This window comes from Artemia sp. Qi Xiang Cuo, chromosome 10 (genome assembly GCF_049724085.1).
Source record: "Artemia sp. Qi Xiang Cuo chromosome 10, ASM4972408v1, whole genome shotgun sequence".
NCBI classification, from domain to species: domain Eukaryota; kingdom Metazoa; phylum Arthropoda; class Branchiopoda; order Anostraca; family Artemiidae; genus Artemia; species Artemia sp. Qi Xiang Cuo.
In genome coordinates, this window is record NC_142803.1 from 31140528 (window position 1) to 31162869 (window position 22342).

The following is a 22342-nucleotide window of genomic DNA, read 5'->3' on the forward strand; positions in this document are numbered from 1 at the left end:
CTATTTTTAAAAAATGGCAAAGTTCTTATCGTATCTCAAAGTTCTTATCGTATGGGTTTGAGGAAAAGAGGCGTAGAGGAGGGGGAGCTAGTTGCCCTCCAATCTCTTATGACTCTTAAAGTGAACTAGAACTTTCAATTTCCAATCAAATGAGACCTCTTTGAAGTTTATACGAGCATCTGTTCAATAAGAACCATATATGCCCCCAGGGCATAACTTAAAACGCCTGCCCCTGGGCCCTGGGGAGTTGTTTCAACATCGGAGTTTTTGTTACATGATCTTTGAACTATTTTTAACAAAATAGCTATTTCAAAACTTTTATCGGATGCATTTGGGAAAAAATGGCGTGGGGGTGGGCTGGTTACTCGCCAATATCTTTTGACACTTAAAACGTGAACTAGAACTTTCAATTTCCAATCAAATGATCCCTCTCTGAAGTTTATACGAGCATTCCTTCCATAAGAACCATATATACCCCCAGGGCATAACTTATGACCCTTGCCCTGACGACTGTGGGGGAGTGCCCTGGTCAAAGATATAATTTCCAGATCTTTCAACTGCGTTGAACAAAATGGCTATCTCAAAATTTTGATTGGATGTGTTTGGGAAATGGTGGCCGTGGAAGGGATGTTAGTTACCTTCCAGTCACTTTTCACTATTAAAAAGGGCACTAGTCATTTAAATTTTCAATCGAATGAGTCCTTTTGAAGTTTCTACGACAACTTTCTATAAAAATGTTATATGCCCCCAGGGCATAACTTACAACGCCTACACCCCGGACCCTGGTGGGTTGTGTTGACACCGGAGTTTTTGTTATCTAATTTTTGAACAATTTTCAAAAAACTGGCTATCTCAAAATCTGTAACGGATGGGTTAGGAGGAAAAGGGCGAGGGGGGGGGGGCTAGTTGCCCTTCAATCTCTTGACTCTAAAAATTGAACTAGAACTTTCAATTTCCAATCGAATGAGCCCTCTATGAAATTTATACGAGCATCCCTTTCATAAGAACCATACATGCCTTTAGGGCAGAACTTAGAACGCCTTCCCCCGGCTCCTGGGGGGTTGTATTGACACCGGAGTTTTCTCTTAGCCGACCTTTGAACTACTTTCAACAAAATATCTATGTCAAAATTTTTATCATATGGGTTTGGAAAAAGAAGGCGTGGGGGGGGGGCTAGTTTCAGTCGGGATCTCTCTTGACTATTAAAAAGTGAGCTCGAACATTCAATTTCCAATCAAATGAGCCCTCTCTGAAGTTTATACGAGCATCCCTTTCATAAGAACCATATTTACCCTATGACATAAATTACAACGCCTGCCCCCGGGCCCTGGGATGTTGTGTTGACACCTGAGTTTTTGTTATCTGACTTATGAACAATGTTTACCTTAATAGCTATCCCAAAATTTTATCGAATGCATTTGGGGAAAGGGGCGTGCAGGGGCTAGTTGCCCTCCAATCTCTTTTGACTCTCAAAACTGAACTAGAACTTTCAATTTCCAATCAAATGAGCCCTCTATGAAGTTATTACGAGCATCCCTTCCATAAGAAGCATATATTCCCCCAGGGCATAACTTACAACGCCTGCCCTCGGGCCCTGGGGGGCTGTGTCCGCCCTGGAATTTTCGTTATATGGTCTTTGATCTATTTTTGAAAAAATGGCGATCTCAAAGCTCTTATCAGATGGGTTTAAGGAAAAAATGGCGTGGAAAAGAAGGGGGGCTAGGTGCCCTCCAATCTCTTTTAACTCTTAAAAAAAGAACTGGAACTTTCAATTTCCAATCAAATGAGCCATCTCTCAAGTTTATACGAGCATTCCTTCCATAAGAACCAATATCCTCCCAGGGCATAGCTTATAACCCTTGCCCTGAAGACTGTGCGGGTGTCCTTCTCAAAGATATAATTTCCAGAATTATCAACCACGTTGAACAAAAAGGCTATCTGAAAATTTTGATTGGATGTGTTTGGGGAAATAGTGGGCGTGGAAGGGGTGTTAGTTGCCTTCCAATCACTTTCGACTATTAAAAAGGGCACTAGCCATTTAAATTTTCAATCGAACGAGCCCTTTTTAAGTTTCTACGACAGCGCTTTCTATAAAAGCCTTATATGCCTTAAGGACACAACTTACAAACCTTGCCCTGTAGGCTGTAGGGGGGGAGGGGACTGTCATCTTTAAAGACCTAATTTTCCAAATATTCAGCTACGTTGAACAAAATGGCCATATAAAAATTTTGATTGGATGTGTTTGGGGTTATTTGCCCTCCAATCACTTTCGACTATTAAAAAGGGCACTAGCCGTTTGAATTTCCAATTGAATGAGTCCTTTTTGAAGTTTCTACGACAAAAATTTCTATGAAAAGCTTATATGCCCCAGGGCATAACTTACAACCCGTGCCCTGAGGGCTGTGGCGGCAGCGTCTTCCTCAAAAACATAATTTATATCTGGAAATCAACTACGTAGAACAAAATGGCTAGGTAAAAATTTTGATTGGATGTGTTTGGGGAAATGGTGGGCGTGGAACGGGTGTTAGTGGCCTTCACATGACTTTTGACCCTTAAAAAGGTCACTAGCCATTTAAATTTCCAATCTAATGAACCCTTTTTGAAGTTTCTACGACAGCGCTTTCTATAAAAAGCCTTATATGCCCCAAGGGCATAACTTACAAAACTTCCCCTGAGGGCTGTAGTGGGGGGGGGGGGGCGTCATCCTCAAAGACCTAATTTACCGAATTTTCAACTACGTTGAACAAAATGACTATCTAAAAGTTTTGATTGGATGTGTTTGGGGAAAAGATGGGTGTGAGAAGGGGGTCAGACCTCCAATCACTTTTGAGCCTTAAAAAGGGCACTAGCCATTTAAATTTCCAATCGAATAAGCCCTATTTGAAGTTTCTACGACAAAGCTTTCTATAAAAACCTCATATGCCCCAAGGGCATAACTTACCACCCTTGCCCTGAGGGAAGTAGGGGGGGGGCTGTTATCCTCAAAGACAGAATTTCCCAAATTTTCAACTACGTTGAATAAAATGGCTATCTAAAATTTGGATTGGATGTGTTTGGGGAAAAGGTGGGTGTGAGAGGGGGGTTAGTTACCCTCCAATCACTTTCAACTATTAAAAAGATCACTAGCCCTTTGAATTTCCAATCAAATGAATCCTTTTTGATGTTTCAAAAACATCAAAAAGGACTCATTTGCCCCCAGGTCATACCTTTCAACTCGTGGCTTGAAGGCTGTGGAGGGAGTGTCGTCATCAAAAACATAATTTATATCTGGAAATCAACTACGTAGAACAAAATGGCTGGCTCAAAATTTTTATTGGATGTGTTTGGGAAAATGGTGGGCGTGGAAGGGGTGTTAGTTACCTTCCCATCACTTTTGACCCTTAAAAAGGTCACTAGCCATTTAAATTTCCAATCTAATGAACCCTTTTTGAAGTTTCTACGACAGCGCTTTCTATAAAAAGCCTTATATGCCCCAAGGGCATAACTTACAAAACTTCCCCTGAGGGCTGTAGGGGGGGGGGATTGTCATCCTCAAAGACCTAATTTCCCGAATTTTCAACTACGTTGAACAAAATGACCATCTAAAAATTTTGATTGGATTTGTTTGGGGAAAAGGTGGGTGTGAGAGGGGGGTCAGACCTCCAATCACTTTTGACCCTTAAAAAGGGCACTAGCTATTTAAATTTCCAATCGAATAAGCCCTATTTGAAGTTTCTCGACAAAGCTTTCTATAAAAACCTTATATGCCCCAAGGGCATAACTTACAACCCTTGCCCTTAGGGAAGTAGGGGGGGCTGTTATTCTCAAAGACATAAGTTCCAAAATTTTTAACTACGTTGAATAAAATTGCTATCTAAAATTTTGATTGGATGTGTTTGGGGAAAAGGTGGGTGTGAGAGGGGGGTTAGTTACCCTCCAATCACTTTCAACTATTAAAAAGATCACTAGCCCTTTGAATTTCCAATCAAATGAATCCTTTTTGATGTTTCAAAAACATCAAAAAGGACTCACTTGCCCCCAGGGCATACCTTATATGCCCCCAGGTCATACCTTTCAACTCGTGGCTTGAAGGCTGTGGGGGAGTGTCCTCCTCAAAAATATAATTTCTATCTGGAAATCAACTACGTAGAACAAAATGGCTATCTTAAAATTTTGATTGGATGTGTTTGGGGAAATGGTGGACATTGAAGGGGTGGTAGTTGCCTTCCAATCACTTTTGACCCTTAAAAAGGGCACTAGAACTCTCAATTTCCAATCGAACGAGCCCCCTTTGAAGTTTATACGACGACCCCTTTCATATGAAGTGCCTCTGGGGGAAAAAAATAATAAGTAATAATAATAATAAAAAAAAACTACATTGGAGCCGTATGGCCTTTACTATAGGCAACGCTATAGTGTCATCAAGGTTGACATCACCAAACGCATAAGTACTAAAACTTTCAACAATGCTTAAAAAACATGTCTCAAAACTTTGTTTTGGGAAATGGTGGGCGTCGTGAGGGGACGCTGATTGCTCTCAAAACACATTGAATCTAATAAAGGACAGTATAACTTCAGAGTTCATATCAAATTAGCCCCATCTGAAGTTTATACCAAAACCTATTACATTAAAACCTAATATGACCCCATAGTAAAACCTGCCCTTGCTCCAGGGCTCTGGGGGGGGGGTATGTCAAACCCGGATGCATTGTTATATGTTTTTTAGAATATTTTGAACAAAATGCCTATCTCGCGAATTCAATCAGATGCTTGTGGGGAAAAGAGGGGAAGTTGGGAGGAAGTTAGTTGACCTTCATCACTTTTATCTCTTAAAAAGGAACTAGAACTTCCAACTTTTAACCAAATAAGCATACTCTAATGTTTATAAAGCCATCCCTTTCATAAGAACCTTAAACGCCCCCAGGGCATAACTTGCAACCCCTGCCCCGTGCTCTGGGGATTTGTTGCAACCCCAAAAGCTTTGTTATATGATCTTTGGACTATTTTGAATAAAATAGATATCTCACAATTTCTATTGGATGCAATTCGGGAAAAAACGACGCGTGGGGGGGGGGTAGCGGCCATCTGATAACTTTGACTCTTAAAAAAGAAATGGAACATCTGACTACCAATCCGATGAGCCCCATCCGAAGTGTATACGACTACCCTTTCTATAAAAACCTTATATGCCCACCTGCATAACTTAAAACCCTGGCCCGGAGGTCTGTGGGGGGGGGGTGTCATCATCAAAGACACGATTTCCAGATTTTTTTTTTTTAACTACGCTGAACAAAACGGCTATCTCGAAATTTTGATTGTCTATTTTTGGGTTAATGATGGGCGTGGGGGGGGCTATTAGCCCTCAAATAACTTTCGCCGATTAAAAAGGGCACTAGCCCACTCAATTTTAAATTGAATGAGACCTTTGGGAAGTTTCTACAACAACTACTTCTATATGAAGTGCCCTAGTCTAAAAAAAAAAACAAAAAAAAAAGAAAGAAAAAAACATATTGTGCAAACATCGTTCTTTACTTAGGCAGCACTATTGACTTTTTATGATATATTATTCATTTTATTTCCCGTCCCCTTCACCCCATCAACCACAATGCATCACTTGGTTCATTTTTATGGCTCTTCTAATTTTTTTTTTCTCCAGAACTATACTCTAAACTAAAGAATTAGGAAAAAATACATTTAAGGACATACTCCGTCCCTTGATAGTACATTCATCTTTTTCTTGCAGTGGATCATCCTCTTCCTCAATTGGTTCATTACTCATTCTTTTCCTGAACCTTTTGTCCTTGGCAGCTTCTGCTTGTTAGTAAAGTCTATTACGTTCTTCTGGCGATAATAGATCGTAAGCTAGTAGATACTTGATATATAGTTCATCTAGTCTTGCGCTTCGATCCTGTGCCCATTTCGGTGCTCTTAAAAAATCACTTACGGCTGCCCAGGTCTTTTCTTCAATAATCTGAAAGTTGAGAAATGTGATTATTTCGGCTTTATGATGCACACAAGGGTAGGGTCGACTCCCCTATACCCCCTTCCCCTAAAAAATAAGAAAAAAGTGCACAAAAGAACATCATTAGTACTTTTCCTTAGTCCTTTAAATTTCAACAATAGCTGGAAAACGAGAAAATGGTCAACGCTAAAGATTCATGAATGAAGATTGAAAATGGTGAACGCAACGCTTACATAATAATTAAAGGTAAGAGAAGAGTGGCCCTTGTCAGGACGAACTAAGCTCTACAAATCGGAGTTTTGTAAACTGTATGTATATATATATATATATATATATATATATATATATATATATATATATATATATATATATATATATACATATATATATATATATATATATATATATATATATATATATATATATATATATATATATATATATATATATATATATATATATATATATATATATATATATATATATATATATATATATATATATATATATATATATATATATATATATATATATATATATATATATATATATATATATATATATATATATATATATATATATATATGAAAAATGGAAGAAAGTATATATATACAAGGAATATACATCATACAGCTCAAAATTCTATTAACCACGCGATTCTCTATAAGAAACTCAATCACGGTTTTAATTTGTTCAATAAGAGAGTCATACTTACTCCCGCCATTTACCCGTGTGGGCAGCCATTTAAGCATTTGCCTCTCAATTACTTGGACTATCTGTTTTGGATTTTTCTTTCTACAATTAGCCATGCCTTGATGCAACCTACTGCAAAATACCTGATTTTCAATTCAGAGAATCTTCGTATCTGTCCAATCGTCCAATTTCTTGTTCAGAGGTATTACTTATGGATTTTTCAAGTCCAAACTTTCTCAGGGAATGTGCTGGGTTCTATTGTATTTTTCGCATATATTAATGACCTTCCGTTATTTTTTCCTTTTGCGACACCTTTATGTTTTTTGACGATATCGTTAATTGTTGCCCTAATTCAAATATAAGTATGGTCTTTTTAAATGTGAATTAGTGTTTAATTATTATTTCTGATATGTGTCTAAACATCAAACTTGTTCTAAATCATTTCCAACCTTTTTATTCATTATATTTCCCAGAAGTATTTTTAATTTTGTGAACATCAAATTTTGTTAAAAGCTAGCTTCGGCTAAATATTTCGGGATTTATTGGATGAAGATCTTTCATACAAAAAACACAGCTATACCGTTTGTCTGAAACTCCCACGCAACGTGGGTTTAATATCCCGTTTAAAAACATTTTTCTGTTATATTTTTATGTATTCTCCATTGTTAAATTTTTTCAATTGCGTCTCTATTTGGTGTTCTACGTCCCACCCGCTTATTAGACCCGTTTAGATTATTCGTAATAAATCCATTAAGTTTAATTACTCATATAAAGCTAATTATCCCAAAATTTTTAATAAGGCAAAGATGTAAAATGTATATAAACTGTATTATATTTCGGTTAGATCATAATAATATATTTTATTTAAAAGTAAATGGAGTGATTCGTTTAAAATTTTTTTCAAATACAAATCTTCTAAAAACAATTATTCTAATCCTAGTTCGAGTAATGAGCAGTTTACAGTCGCTTTCATTACAACAAAACAGCCAATTTCTAGTTTTTTAATAAATGAACTAATTTAAGGCGCACGGTCGATTCCGAAATTTAAAAAAGGTTTAATTCTGCTTAAAAAAAATTTAATAATAAATTCTGTTTGTCTTTTTTTTTCTTTTTTTTTGTATGTGTGTTAAAATCGCTAATGTCCGTTAGTCACGGCTCAATTCCATCTTCAGTACTTCTATAAATATGATCAAACTGTAAATACTGTAATGTTAATTTTTACTGTAAACCATAAAAAATCTCTGATACTTTTATGTATGTTTGTTTTTTCTTTGCCAAAATTCAGGAAGGGCAACTGCCTTCCGAAATGTTATGGCGTTGGTTGACTCCGGGATGAGAATTTCAGAGTAACTTCCCAGGAGCAGATGAAAACAAAGGAAAACAGTTTACAAAGTAGAAGAAGGTGTGTCATGGGGGAGAGTTAGAAACACAGCTCAGAATATTTTAAAAAACGCCGAAGGCTGAGAAAAAAAGAGGAGGGTCTGTACAAGATTTTCTTGACTGATTCGTCACACGGTAATAAGAAGAGAGTCAAGGTAGTAGAGAAGGCAATTAAGTTTGACTTAAGGAGGAATGAAATGTAGGCCAAAGATAAAATTACCCTGGATCTGGAGCATGAGGTAAGACTCCATAATAGTACAAATTGGTATGAAACTGAGAGGAATGAGTAAGTCTTGGACTTTTTCCAGTTAGAGAAAAGAAAGGGGCATCCAATTAGTGGTAAGGACCGTGTTATAGGTAGATGAACAGAATATTTCGAGAATGTATTAAACCATGATAAAGTTGCAGGAAATGATGCAGAATAGAATTAAAAAGCTTGTGGCTATTTGGAAGTGAAGGAAGATTTAATTTGCGTTTATTGAGATACAGTAAAAAAATTAAAAATAATGAGGCCTCAAATGCTGTTAGTGTGGTAAACGAATGCAGTCTACAACTTTTCAATCTAGACAGAGCCTTAAGCTAAGACCTCGTTATCCATGGTAAGTAAGTTTATTTTCATTTATTCTTCTGTCAAAGGCAAGAAGGTGGTACGGTTTATATTTTTGACAGTTTTGTTTATAAAAGTTATTACAGACGCAAAATTTCCGATGCATTTATAATATATACCCTTTTTTTTTTTTTTTAAACAAGTTTTATTTTAAAAAAAAAATGGATGGTAATACTAAACATTTTGTGTTTTGACACTAGATGAGTTTTTGAAAAAATATTACGCGAAGTTAGAAGTTACTGAAGATTACGAATATGACATTTGAAATAAGGAAGCTAACGGGTGTTTTTTTTTTTTTTTTTTTTTTTTTTTTTTTTTTTTTTTTTTTTTTTAAATTACATTGTTCATGTTCTTAAAGATTCATTCTCAAAGAATATAGACTAAAAAAATTACATAAAAAGAGATGTTTGTAGAGCGTGTCGCCACGCCAAATATAGATGATAATATCTGATAGTTTTAAAATAATTTTTAAGTTAAATTTGAAAAAAAATCAGTACCTAATAGCAGTTAGAGTTCTTCGTTATTAAAAAAAATTTATAATTTGTTGCCATTTTTATAAATTTTTTTTTTACCCATATATACATTTTAAATTAATTTAAAAAATAAAAATCATTAATACATAATTAAAAAAAAAAAATTTAAACTTGAATAAACTCTTTAATTATAAATATTGGAAAAAATAAGTGTGGGATTTTGGAACAATTTCCAATACAGAAAATAAACAGAAGAAAACGGAATACGACGGCGTATATAATGGAATATAAACAGTTTATATAGAATACAGAGTGTACATGAAAATATACTATTCAAGGATAAAAGATGGATGGGATGGAGACAGCAAAAATCCTACGCTCCATTTTTGGGGAATTGAGATCTAGAGGTCAAACTGCTTTAAGTTTCATTATTCATTGCAAAGGAAATGGAAAAAAAGATAAAACCTCTTTGTAGAGCACTGCATAAATAGAAACGCTTCCGACTGCTTAAACAACTCGCTACCAAAAAAGGTTATTAAAACAAATTTTATGTTAATCCACTGTGACTGGGCTTCCTCCCCCCCCCGGACCGAAAAAAATTATTAACCACACCAAACTGACCAAGAGATCTTTGATTCTTTGAACCACCTCCCCTTCCCCCTTTTTGTGTTTTCGCTCATCACACCAATGACCCATGGTGCTAGATATAACTCAAAAATAACTGTAAATAAAACAGATTTAATACCTTTATTTAAATTAACTTGTAATAAGTCCCGTTTTTTTAAACTACAAACATACTACAAGAAGATATAAATGGGAGATATTGGATGTTGGAATTTTTAAATTTTACCTAGTAGATAAGTGTCAAAATTTAGAAATTACAACATTTAAAGCTCATATTTCATATTCAGCAAAGAATGAGTGGTAAACTATTACTACCGAATACCCCTAACCCCGTATTTCTTGTTTCTACCACAAGATAAAGAGCTGACATCTAAGAAATTTGTTACATACTTTGCCCATCTGGAATTTCTCTTTTTAACTAAATTAATTTAATTTATTATCTAAATTTATACTTTCATCTTTTTTAATTCATCTTATTCTTATTTCCGATTCACCAGGCATTCGTAAACATGTTCAAATAATCATTAACTTTGTCTAAAGTCATAAGACAAGAGCGTTGTCGCTTAAACATTTCTTAATGTATACTACATATTTCATGTTCAATAGAATTTGACAGATAAAGATAAAAATCACAAAGAGAAAATTATATTGGCATTACTAGATGGCCACATCTCTCCAAATACCCTAGAAAATACAACTTTTCTATAGAAGCCATGTTTTTATTCTTCCAAGCGAAGTTCCAGCAGAGGCATTTAACCTAGAGATTAAACTGGGTAAAAGCTTAGTCGCACGCAGGCACCTTTGAATTGTATGACACTAGGATATATACTATTTAAACATACTTAATGGCCTACCTTATTCAGTCCTCCATTGGCTTCCACGGCGGCTGAAAGCATAGGTAAATCAAGTTCAAGTCCAGCTATTATTGGCAACTGGCTAGTTTCAATCCCTTGACTTAGTAAGTGACGTCGTATTGCTGAATATTCTTTAACGTTCGGGCCAAATCTATCAAACAACTTATGCACATGTTGATTATAACCAACAAAACGAAGATCTTCGTTAAGAATACAATGAGATTTGAATGAGGTAGGAGGAATAATTTTACAAATTCCGAATTTTTCAGCTTTTTGAGTAATTTTCTCAATATAGCGAAAAGGATTGGAGAATTCCTCTTCTGTTGGTCTAAATACAGGAGCATCGATAATATCATCAGGTAGAAAATCAGTACAATTGTCATAAATATTCAATGAATCACCAGATATGAATCCATCTTCTTTTAAACGTTCAAAATATGTACTTGACCTTGTTTTACTCCCTACTTTCTTTGCATGGTTTTTCTTTACAGAGAGCTCGGCTTTTCCTAGCTTAACTGTAATTGGATTGGATAATGACCCACGCCTTGTTTTTACCGGTTCTATTGTAGTGGTAGTTGAACGAGTATTTCTAAAAAAGCTGACTGGGCCATCTACCTCATCAACTTTAATGCGTTTCAATATCTCCAGGGGTAATTCTTCTGACATCCTTCTTGAAGCACTGGCCCGTGTTCTCTTTTTATTATATTATAATTATATTAAAGTGGACAAAGACTCAGCAGTTTTTTCAACAGGTTGAGACTTCGTAATGGTTTTTAACTGACCTTTCTTTTTTTGTTTCAGATCTTGAACTAACGAAACTCTTTTTGATAATTGAGTTTTTAATTTTGGCTCGAAAGTGCTAGGCTCTCCTACCTCGGTCACTTTTCCAGATCGTAGAGTCCTGCAAGCTGTCTCGCTTTCAGCTTTTTGTAATTGCAACTTAGTCTTTACATTTTTAATTAAGGGTGTACCAACTGCAATAGGACGTAGCATGGGAAATCGTTTCTTAGGCTTCACTTCTTCCTCAAATGGGGGATCTTTCTTCAAACTTGCTAAACTCTCTTCTGATGAAGACACAGATGAGCTAAAAGAGCGCCATTATAGTTAGACCAAACTAGTAAATATACAGATCAGAAATTGTGAAGCTATTTGCAAGCTATGATGTTTTTTTTTCCTGTTTTGAAAAATTACTATTTTTCAGTGAATTTTAAACTTTTTTTTATACTAAAAAGCGTCCTTTTCAACCTAGACTTTAAAGCATACCAAGACAAAAAAAAGACGTAGTTTTCTTTTTTCTCCTGTTTAATTAATTCATAGTCCTAATTCCATTAGAATTTCCTAATTCCATTCCTTAATTAATTCATAGCATTTAGAAGCTTCTCTATAAATGAATTACAAACTAATGTAAATACGTATTTAAAAAAAAACCTAAACCAACAACTAAAAAATCTAGGATTTGCACTAGAGGAGGATTGTGAAGAATTTGCTGATCAGAAGGAATTCGGGCATCTCAGTGATCTTATCCAAATCTCTTTCAAGACTTATGCAAGGTTTAGTCCATGCCTCAATAAAGCTAAGTTCAGACAGAAGACATTTTGGAGGTTTTGGTAGATTTTTCAGTGGACAGTACATCTTTTACTAGGTAGTAGACACTAGATCTTTCAGGGAACAGTCAATTTTTTAGGTCAAGATGACCCACCAGCAACCAAGCAAATGACAATCTGAATTCAATTTGTATGTATAACTGAAGTTAAAATTAACTGAACACTTTCTAAAAAAATTCTAAAGCAAAGAACAAAGCTTTTAATCTTAAAGAGGTATAATAATACCATTATCACAAGAACACGAGTGAGAAAAGAAGATTTTTTTTTCTCTCTTTTTTTTAGTAGATCTTTCAGAAACCTTTCTAGGACATTACAAAAAAAAAAAACTTTGAACATCTATGTGAAAGAGAATACCAAAACATCAAATGTACCAGTAAACAAATAATAATTTTTTACTCAGTTTAAGCACAATTCAGCTGTCCTTTGTCTAGTATCTAAAAAACTTAGCATCTATACACAAATTTGATTTTGAATTAAGGATGAACATCTCCTCATCTTAAAACGGAGAGTCTAATACGGCAAACATAATTTTTCCATTTGCTATATTTTCTAAGATTATGGAATAGCCTATTCAGTTTTCTCAAGCTTTATTGAAAAGTAGGTAATAACGTTATAACACAAAATCATATTCTCGTGAAATTTAGAAAAAATTCAGTGGGTTATTCATTTTTCGTACGATTACTCTCTTTAGAAGAATTAAATGCAAACATTCCCTTTATCCGTCTTTGTTTCTTCTCTCACCAAATTTGAAATAATTTCGCGACTGTCTGTTTCTTTTTTAGGAGGCCCTAGTTTTAGCAAGCTGGAAGGAAGTCTCTTTGCGGTATGGCATATTTTTGGAGGTGAAATTAACTCTGTAGAAGTACAAAAAATACGGGCAGGCGTTTTTAGTTATGCCCTAGGGGCATATATGGTTCATATGGAAGAGATGCACGCATAAATTTCAAAGAGGGCTCATTTGATTGGAAATTAAAAATTCTAGTTACTAACGCAAATTTAGCCTTTCTTGCCCTAGCTTTTGTTATCACTAAACGGAAAAAAGTTAATAGGAAACGTCGTTGGTCTATGGAGTGGTTTAAAAAGAGAAACCGCTTCACTCATGATCATTTACTTAAAGTTCTACGTGATACTGAACCAGATGGCTACGGAAATTTCATTAGAATTGATACCTCAGTAGTTTCGGAAACTTTCTATACCACATAAAGCTGCAGGATGTCATCTGTTGATGCTTCAAACTTCTTTTTATTCTCGATTACCTTGTGATCATGGTTGAAATTCGTTATTAACACATTTATTTTCTTTTCTAATTTGTAAACGGTATATTCTGGTTTCAATAACTTTAACGCTAGTACATTCAGTCAAATGCTTCATTCTTTTTATTTTGGTTAGAGCAGTCTTTACTTTTCACCTTCCACCATACAGTGCGATCCCAGCGAAGCTTTATCAATAAACAGGTAAACTTGCGTTCAGACTTTTGACTTTCCAAGTCATGAGTAAGGGATGTGTCCTCCATGGCTACTGGTGAGTGATTTACGCAATGTTTAATCAAAATGGTCATAGACGGTCAAGCAACCTCATCAAGCGTTTTAGTCATTCAAACTTTTTATCAATCACCGTCAATCAATTGACTCAACCGCAAAACAGGATCCTAGGCAGTCGCTCGATTAGAGGCCTTTGATTAAAACGATTGCTGACTAGAGCCTCCTAAAGAAGAAACTAGAACTTCACAGAATTTCGCAGCGAACACTTCACAACCCGAATTGAAAATATGTTTTTAATTAAGACTGATGGGTTGAATGATGCACACGTCAATGGACTAACAGAATCGCTTGATCAAGCCACTTTACCGTCTAGGGCCTACTTTAGAGAATGTAGATTGTCAAATTTGAAAACGGGACAAATAATCGTCAAGCCATTCTCTTCAAATATGAAATGAACCAAAGGAGCGATAACACTCAACACATTTAAATTACTGCTTTCTGTCCCTCCACATCTTCCTCTCTGAAACTTCCTATTGCAATAATTCGGTCCCTAGAAGAAGTCTCCAAAATACCGATACAATACGGAGCGGTTCATCAGTTTATTCCACTCCTTATACCAACACACTTTCTTATTAATTTTCTTTTTGGCTTATGAACAAGCAAAGTCAAGACAAGAAAGACCAGGTCTCTGTTAGAATTTCACATCAGGCACTTCAAAACCCGAATCGAAAACTAAATTGAAAATTTTTTGATCAAGATTAAAGGGTTTATTTAAACACAAGTCAATCGATTGACGGAATCACTTGAAGAAGCGGCTTGACCATAAAATGCCTTCTTTAAAGGTCACTGTTAATCTCAGTTGCAAATTGAATTTGGTAGAAAGTCTATTGTAATAATTGCACTAAAGAGCGACATAAAGTCTTTTGAATGACCGTAGCCAATACGCCCTACAAAAGCTGGTAGGGGTTTGTCACCTAAACTTGTCCATAGATATTTTTATTTGTCAAAATGTTAGGTAAATACATGACACTATTTTTAGAAGTTATGGAGTGTTTCATTTTTTAGTATGGGACGTGGTCGTCTTTTACTAGGTTGCTGCTACCGCACAAACCTTGATTTTACTAGGTTGCCTCTATCGCCGCTACCATGATTAATGTTACAGTTACTATGAACTAGAGTTCGTTCTTTACTATAATCTGAATTTAATAAAATGATTTTTCACTCTTAAAAAAGGCACTAGAGCTTTGTATCAAATGAGCGGTTTCCTAAATTTCTACAACTACCCATTCTATTCGAAATTGCCAAGAGAGAGAGAATAAAATACACAGAAGACACATCTTTCTTTGCTGAGTATTCCCAAATGAAGGCGCTTTGATTGTTTCCTACCTTTGCCTTTTTAATCAAAACTGCCCTCTCCGTATGATAACATTTTTAATAAAAATTGCATTTTATTTTTATTATTTCAGTTATTACGAACTTGAGTTCGTTCTTCATTATAATTTAAATTACTATATGCCGTGGTTTGTTCTTTAATAGTTTTCAGTTATCTTTAAATAAAATATACATATTACACTTAACTAATCCCCATTTATAATGAACCTTAAAAATATTTTTTGTAAATTTTTATTATCATTATACAAAAATATTAGAGAGATTGAACTGAGAACTAAATTAAATAAAAATTAATTTCAATTTTTTTTTTAGTTTCAATTTAAAAAAAAGGTAGAATTATTCTCGAAACCCTAATGAATTTTATATGATTAACTTCTTGTTTCGGTCAACACCATATTTACAGGTTTTGGGCTATATTGTTGGGTTACTATTGGCCGTGTTCATCTTTTACTAGATTGCAGCTAGATGTAGCAACTTCCTATAAAATGAGACATTAAACACCTTTCCATTATGTTCATGTGCCCCGCTATCTACCAAGAAAAAAAAATATATGTTTTCGATGCTGAATATCATAATGGCAGCCACTTTCCTCTTTTTTCAAGCATATGTATTTTCTTGTTTTGTTAAAGATTAATAAAAAAAAAACTTGTCGAAAAATAAGTTTTTCAAAGAAAAGTAAATTCCATTTTAAAATAAAGATCAGAATATAAAAATACATTTTAAAATTAAAAATAACCACGACCATAAATTAATAATAAAGAATAAATGAAACACAACAAGAACAGAAATTAAATGAACAATCATAGCAAAAACATACAGCAAGTAACAATATAAACGAATAAATATATCTTAAAGCGAGTAATGCTTAGATTGAATATGAATATCAAGCTAAAATCGAAAAAAATATTTTCCTATTGAAGTATAAATGAAACTTAAAACGAAAAGAACTTAAATAACCAAACAATGCAAACAGACATACAATAGATATTAATGTAAATTAATTAATAAATCTTAAAACCATTGAAAATTGAATTGAATATGCACATCAAGCTTGAAACGGACAAAATCACCACAAACAAGATTTTGTGTATAACCTCCTTCCCTCACTTTAGAAGTATAAAACCTAAGGCGTCATTGGAACTTTGATTCAAACCAATTTTATTACAAATATTTTTGTTTGTAGTTTATATTGAAAATAAAAATTAAAATTATATTAAAATTTTGAACTGATGAGCTTTCAGCAATTAATATCATTATACATCAAATATTCAGTTTAATTTATTAGCACTTTTTAAAGTTGTTAAAGACGAAAATAGTTTACCTAAAAACAAGTGTTTGGCCTCCTGTCCTAACTGTAAATAAAAACCAAAAGCCTTCTGCGTCATTTGCGCTTAACTGAAAACGGATTATATTACAGATATTTTCTTTTCCAGGTCCTACAGTATTGAAAATAAAAATACAATTACAGTGAAATCAATTCTTGAACTGATGGATATTTCAACAGTTAATATCATTATACATCAAATATTCAATTTGATGTTGTTTATACTTTCCAAGACTGTTAAAGACTCACGTAGTTTTCAGTAAAGCAGCGATGACTCAGTAAGTATTAGACTTTTACAGTGAGAGAAGGAGGTCATACCCAAACTCTTGTTTGTGGTGATTTTTGTTCGTTTCCAGCTTGATTTGCATATTCAATTTAAGTTTCAGTCGTTTTAAGATTTATTTATTAATTTATATTAATATCTATTGTATGTTTTTTTGCATTGATTTTTTATTTAATTTCGGTTAGTTTTAAGTTTAATTTATACTTCAATAGTAAAATATTTTTAAACGTTTGAAGCTCGATATTCATATTCAATCTAAGCATTAATCGCTTTAAGATCTATTTATTCATTTATATTATTACTTGTTGTATGTTTTTGCTATGAGTGTTTATTTAATTTCTGTTCTTCTTGGGTTTCATTTTTTTTAATAGTAATTTCTGGTCGTTTTGAGTTTGAATTTTGGAAGGTATTTGTATCTGTTGACCTTAAGTTTAAAATATCCTTTACTTTCTTTTGAAAAACTTCTTTTTCGGAAATATTTTTTTTAATTAATTTTTTTTCGTTTTCTATTGCAAAAAATTTTAAGTTTTTAAAAATTTCTAATTTCAAAATCAAACTTAAAAAAAAAAAATCAAATATTTGTCAAAGTAACAAAACTGATATCAAAACTGGTAACAAAACTGATTTTTCACTCAAAGTGAAAAAATGGGTTTGTGTCAACCTCGGAGTGTTTATTATCTGATGTTTGAACTATTGCTATCTCAGAATTTTATCGGAATGGGTTTGTAGACAATGGGCGTGGGGGGACTATATTAACCTTCTGTCTCTGTTGACTTTTTAAAAGGAAACTAAAACAGTCTATGTTTAATCACCTGAAACATATCGGAATTGTATACTAGCATCCCTTCTATAATAATAAACTCTATCACCAGAGAATAACTTACGATTCCTATTCCTGGGCTCGTGGGGTTGGTGTCGATCCTAGAGTTTTTATATCTTATGGGTGAAATATTTTTAAGAGACATGTCAACTGGACTGTTTATCGGATGGGTTTGTCAAACCGATACACCCAAAGGCGTGGTGGGCGGTTGGGGCTAGTTGCCCTTTGATCTTTTTTCACTATGAGACAATGAACTAGAGCTCATAATTTGTGTTAAACTGAACACTCAAATTCGTTTATACTCTTATAAAGACAAAACTAACCCCTACTGACCCGCGAGCACTACTTACAACGCCTGCCCCGGCCCCTGGGGGGGGGGGTGTCGACCGAGGAGTTTTTTATTATATGATCTTTGTACTATTTTTAACGAAATGACCCAACGTAAAGGAGTTTTTTTTATATGTTATTTTAAATATTTTTCAAAAATTTAATAAAAAAAATATTTCATAAGATGTATTTGGGGAAAAAGGGCTTGGGCGGGGGATGGAACAGTTGCCCTCTGATCACTTTTGACTCTTACATAAGGCACTCTAACCCTCGATTTCCAATCAAATGAGCCCCCTGTGAAGTTTGTACGACAACCCCGACTATCTGACGGGCCTCTAGGAAAAAAATAAATGGAGTTTGGAGGGAGGCTACCTGCCCTCCAATTGCCTTTGACTCTTCAAAAGTGTCGTGCAACTCTAAATGTCCAATAAACTGAGCCCTCTAAACTTTTATACGAGCATCCCGTCCGTAAAAACACTAGAGGCCCCCAGGGCATAACTAACAACGCCTGTCCCTAGGCCCGGGGGAGCTGTGTCAACACAGGAGTTTTTTGTTATCTGAACTTTGAAATATTTTTAAAAAAATTTCATTCTTAAAATTTTTATCTGATACATTTATGGCGTGCAGCAGAGGTTCTCGTTGACCTCCGATCCATTTTTAATAATAAATATTGGAAAAGAAATTTCAATGTCATATCAAATGAGCCTTCTCCGAAGTTAACGCGAGCAGTCCGTCCAGCCGAAATCGATCAGCCTCGAATACAGTAGTCAGCACGCCGGCCATAGAGCCCTGGCGGGGTGCGTCTACAGCGTATTTTTTTTTTATCTGACCTTTGAACTATCTTTACTGAACGGGCAATAATAAAGATTTTAGCGGTTGGCTGGGGGAAAAAAGGGTGTGGTGTTCTAGTTGACCTATGTTATCTATGTACTCTTTAAAATTTTCATAGAACTTTCAATTTCAATTCAAATGAGACCTCTCTGAAGTTAATACGAGAATCCCTTACATAGTAATAATAAATACCCGGCTTGCATACCTGATCTCGCAAGCACCGTGGACCGGGGGGTTTGCAGTAACACCTTATTTTGTATTCTTCGACAGTTTAACTATTTTTTTTCAATATTTCTCTATAAAAAATGTAAGCACCGGTTTTGTGAAAGTGACGGCGTGGGGGGGATAGCGGCCCACTTATAAAGTTTTAATCAAAACAATGTATAGATAAATGGAAATATAAATATATCAATCTTTTAATTGTAGCATATAAGCCCTGTCATAATACCAAACGCGCACAAATTTAATAAAATACCACGCCATCCCCCAGACCGTGGAGGGTGCTTACGCCCACGTTGTGTGTTGTTTTTTTTATTGTACATGTTTAAAAAAAACTATCAAACATTTCTTATCGGTGGGTTGTTAGTACAAATGAGAATGGAGGGGAGGGGGAGGGGCTAGGGGCCCTCCACTCTCTTTTGACTCTTAAAAAGTTAAATATAACTTTCTATGTCCAATCAAATGATCTCTCTTTTAAGTTAATACAAGCAGCCCGTCCCTAAGACCAATCTGTGCACCGAGGGCATAACTTACCCCGCCTGCCCTGGGCCCTAGTGGGTTGTGTCGACACCGGAATCTTTGTTATATGATCTTTGAAGTATTTTTAACAAAATAGCTATCTTAAAATTTTCATTGTATGCATTTGGGGGGGGGGAGGGTGGGGGGAGCTGGGGACCCTCCAATATCAGTTGACGCTTAAAGAGTGAACTAGAACTTTCAATTTAATATCAAATGAGTCCTCTCTGAAGTTTATACGCATAACTTATAACCCTTGCCCCTGAAGACTGTGGGGGGAATGTCCTGCTCAAACATATAATTTCCAGACCTTTCAACTACTTTGAACAATATGGCGATATCAAAATTTTGAGTGGAGGTGTTTGGGGGACGGAGGGGCGTAGGGGGGGGGGCTATTTGCCCAAACAAAACATTCGCATCTAAGAAAGTGCCATCTCCCTTTGAATTTCTAAAAGAAATAGATAATATAGAATTTTCTTCAACAAAGCCTTCTATCAAAACAGTAAAGGCCCCCAGGTCATAATATAATACCCTTGACTGAGGTGTGGTGAGGGAGTGTCCTTCACAAAACCATATTTGCTATCTGGATATCAACTACGCTGAACAAAATGGCTGTCTCAAAATTTTGAGGGGATGTGTTAGGGGGAATGATGGGCGTGGGGCAGGGGGGGGGGCTAGTTGCCCTCCAATCACTTTCAACTATTAAAAAGGGAACAAGCCCTTTGAATTTCCAATCGAAAGAGTTTGAAGTTTCTACGACAACGCCTTCTATAAAAACCTTATATGCCCCCAGTGTAAAACTTAACACCCTCGCCCTGAGGGTTGTGGGGGAGTGTCCTCCTTAAAAATATATTTTCTATCTGGAAATCAACTACGCTGAACAATATGGCTATCTCAAAGTTTTGACTGGCTGTGGTTAGGGAAATGATGGGCGTGAGGGGGGGGGGGGCTAGTTTCCACCAAGCACTTTCGCGTACTACAAAGTGACCTAGACCTTAGACGGTACAATCGACTGCTCAATAATTGATTTGACTTCGACAACGACGTCGACACCATCCTTATATGCTCCCAATTCATAACTTAACACCCGGGCACTTAGGGCGGTTGGTGATTGTCCCAAAACATCTTGTCTATCTGGAAATCAACTCCACTGAACAAAATTACTCTCTCAGGGGATTGGGGTGGGGAAATGCGGGGCGTGGGGGGGATATTTTCCCTCCAATCACTGTCGACAATTTGAAAGGGCGCTAGAACTCTCGATTTCCAGTCGAATGAGCCCCCTTTGAAGTTTCTACGACGACCCCTTCTCTATGACGTGTATCTTGGAAAAAAATGACACTAATACAGCCTACCCCATGAGAGCCGTGTGGTCTACAATAGGCAACGCTATAGCGTTGCCTCTGAAAAGGGACTTTAAGTTTCCTTTATAGAGTTTTCGGACACGGCGCTTCTAATGGTGAAACCATGACTCCGGTCTCCACAGTTTTATGGGATAATTTTTGTAATAATATTATCACGTCATAGATACCATAAACTGAATGGTATAATCATACAAGAAGTTGCCACAGTACAATGGATTGAGGACTCTCCTACTAGTATGAAGGATTAGAGTTCAACACACTCTGTGGTAACGGTCAATCTTAACAGTAAAAGCCGCTGTTAAAAAAGTCTTATTGTTATAATGAGACCTATTGGTAGCATTGTTTAGACAATTTATAAGTACTGCAATCCATCCAGGGAATGTGCGATCTATTAGGACGATAACAATTTCTTTTTCTGTAATTTTTGTAAAACAATTTTTTGGAGATATTCATAATCATTGATTAGATCTATTACGTCCATGTCGTTTACTTTGCCCATAGGTTCTACTATTGTCAGTATTACAGTCAGACATTTAAAGCCACAGAAACAAGAAAAATCTGGCGACTTTCATGAAAATAGTGTGAATATAAAGAATAATAATTTTGAAATGTTAATCCAGTCAAAGTTTTTTTTTTTGTTTTTTTTGTTTTAATTTAAAAATTTAAAAAAAAAAAAATATAAAAAACAAAAAAAAATCTGATTGAAAAGAAAAATATTTAATCCATTTTTTTTCTCAATTAAACACCGATTTTTCGACTTGGGGGTATTTTTTTTTTATTTGGGTGTCCGTTCTTTAATTTTCGGTCACTAAGGGCAAGAGTTCGTTCTTTACTAGGTTGCATCTAAGGCTGCAACCATGGTAAAAATGGTTCTTAAAATTAATTGTACTTAATCGTCCAAGCGATGTAGCAGAAGGGCCATGAAAAGAAGCCGACCAAATTGTCTTGATCATCAAAACTATGTGTGTTTCTGAACGGGTCCAACGATTTAAGAACTTGTCTGATAACAATATCAGGCAAGGCAGCAAGGCATCAGCTCCAAGCAATAAAAGGATATGGAAAGATTCGGAGAGACGGGGGTTTATCTTCGCTAGTTCATTCTTCTGGTGGTCTGGCCATTATTACCCGAGACATCTTACAAACAAAGGGGGCGTGGAATGTACATATAAAAGATGATAATGTGAACTACAGATGACACAGGTTTGTCGAACTAATTATAATTTGTAAAATTCCATATTTTTTTTAGAAAGATTTGAAATATTACTGATAAGATAATTAATATTAGTTAAAAACTTGTGATTTACTTTATTTTCTTGGTTCTGTTTTTGATTTTCTATTACAATATTTTACAAATGTATAATCATACTCAACATTTTTCTCATCTCCTGAACGTTCAAGTGTAACAGAAAACATCCCTAGTGAATTATACTTAGTTCTCTCTCTTTCTTTACCAAGGCGTTTAGAAGTATCAACTGATTTAATATCATAATATCAACCTTAATAAAAAACTTAACATAGTCTTAATAAAAAATATTAATAAAAATTTAAAACAATATAAAACTTTCATTAACGGGCTTGTTAATTTTATAAAACATATATAATTAATACTTGT

The 22342-nt window shown here is 35.0% G+C and overlaps 2 protein-coding genes across 2 annotated transcripts in view; both read right to left on the reverse strand.

Annotated features, from left to right (window-relative positions):
* LOC148947659 (jumonji, AT rich interactive domain protein 2-like) overlaps window positions 1-11279 on the reverse strand; it is a 62730-nt gene extending 51451 nt beyond the window's left edge. The window contains 2 exon segments of the mRNA XM_089095971.1: window positions 5721-5950; window positions 10573-11279. Of these exon segments, the coding sequence (XP_088952097.1) occupies window positions 5721-5950; window positions 10573-11238 (896 nt within the window). The 5' untranslated portion in view covers window positions 11239-11279.
* Window positions 11280-11283: 4 nt separating this feature from the next.
* The window catches only part of LOC148947660 (uncharacterized), a 31763-nt gene continuing 20704 nt past the window's right edge, over window positions 11284-22342 (reverse strand). The window contains exon 4 of the mRNA XM_089095972.1: window positions 11284-11656. Within this exon, the coding sequence (XP_088952098.1) occupies window positions 11284-11656 (373 nt within the window). The remainder of the gene's footprint in view (window positions 11657-22342) is intronic.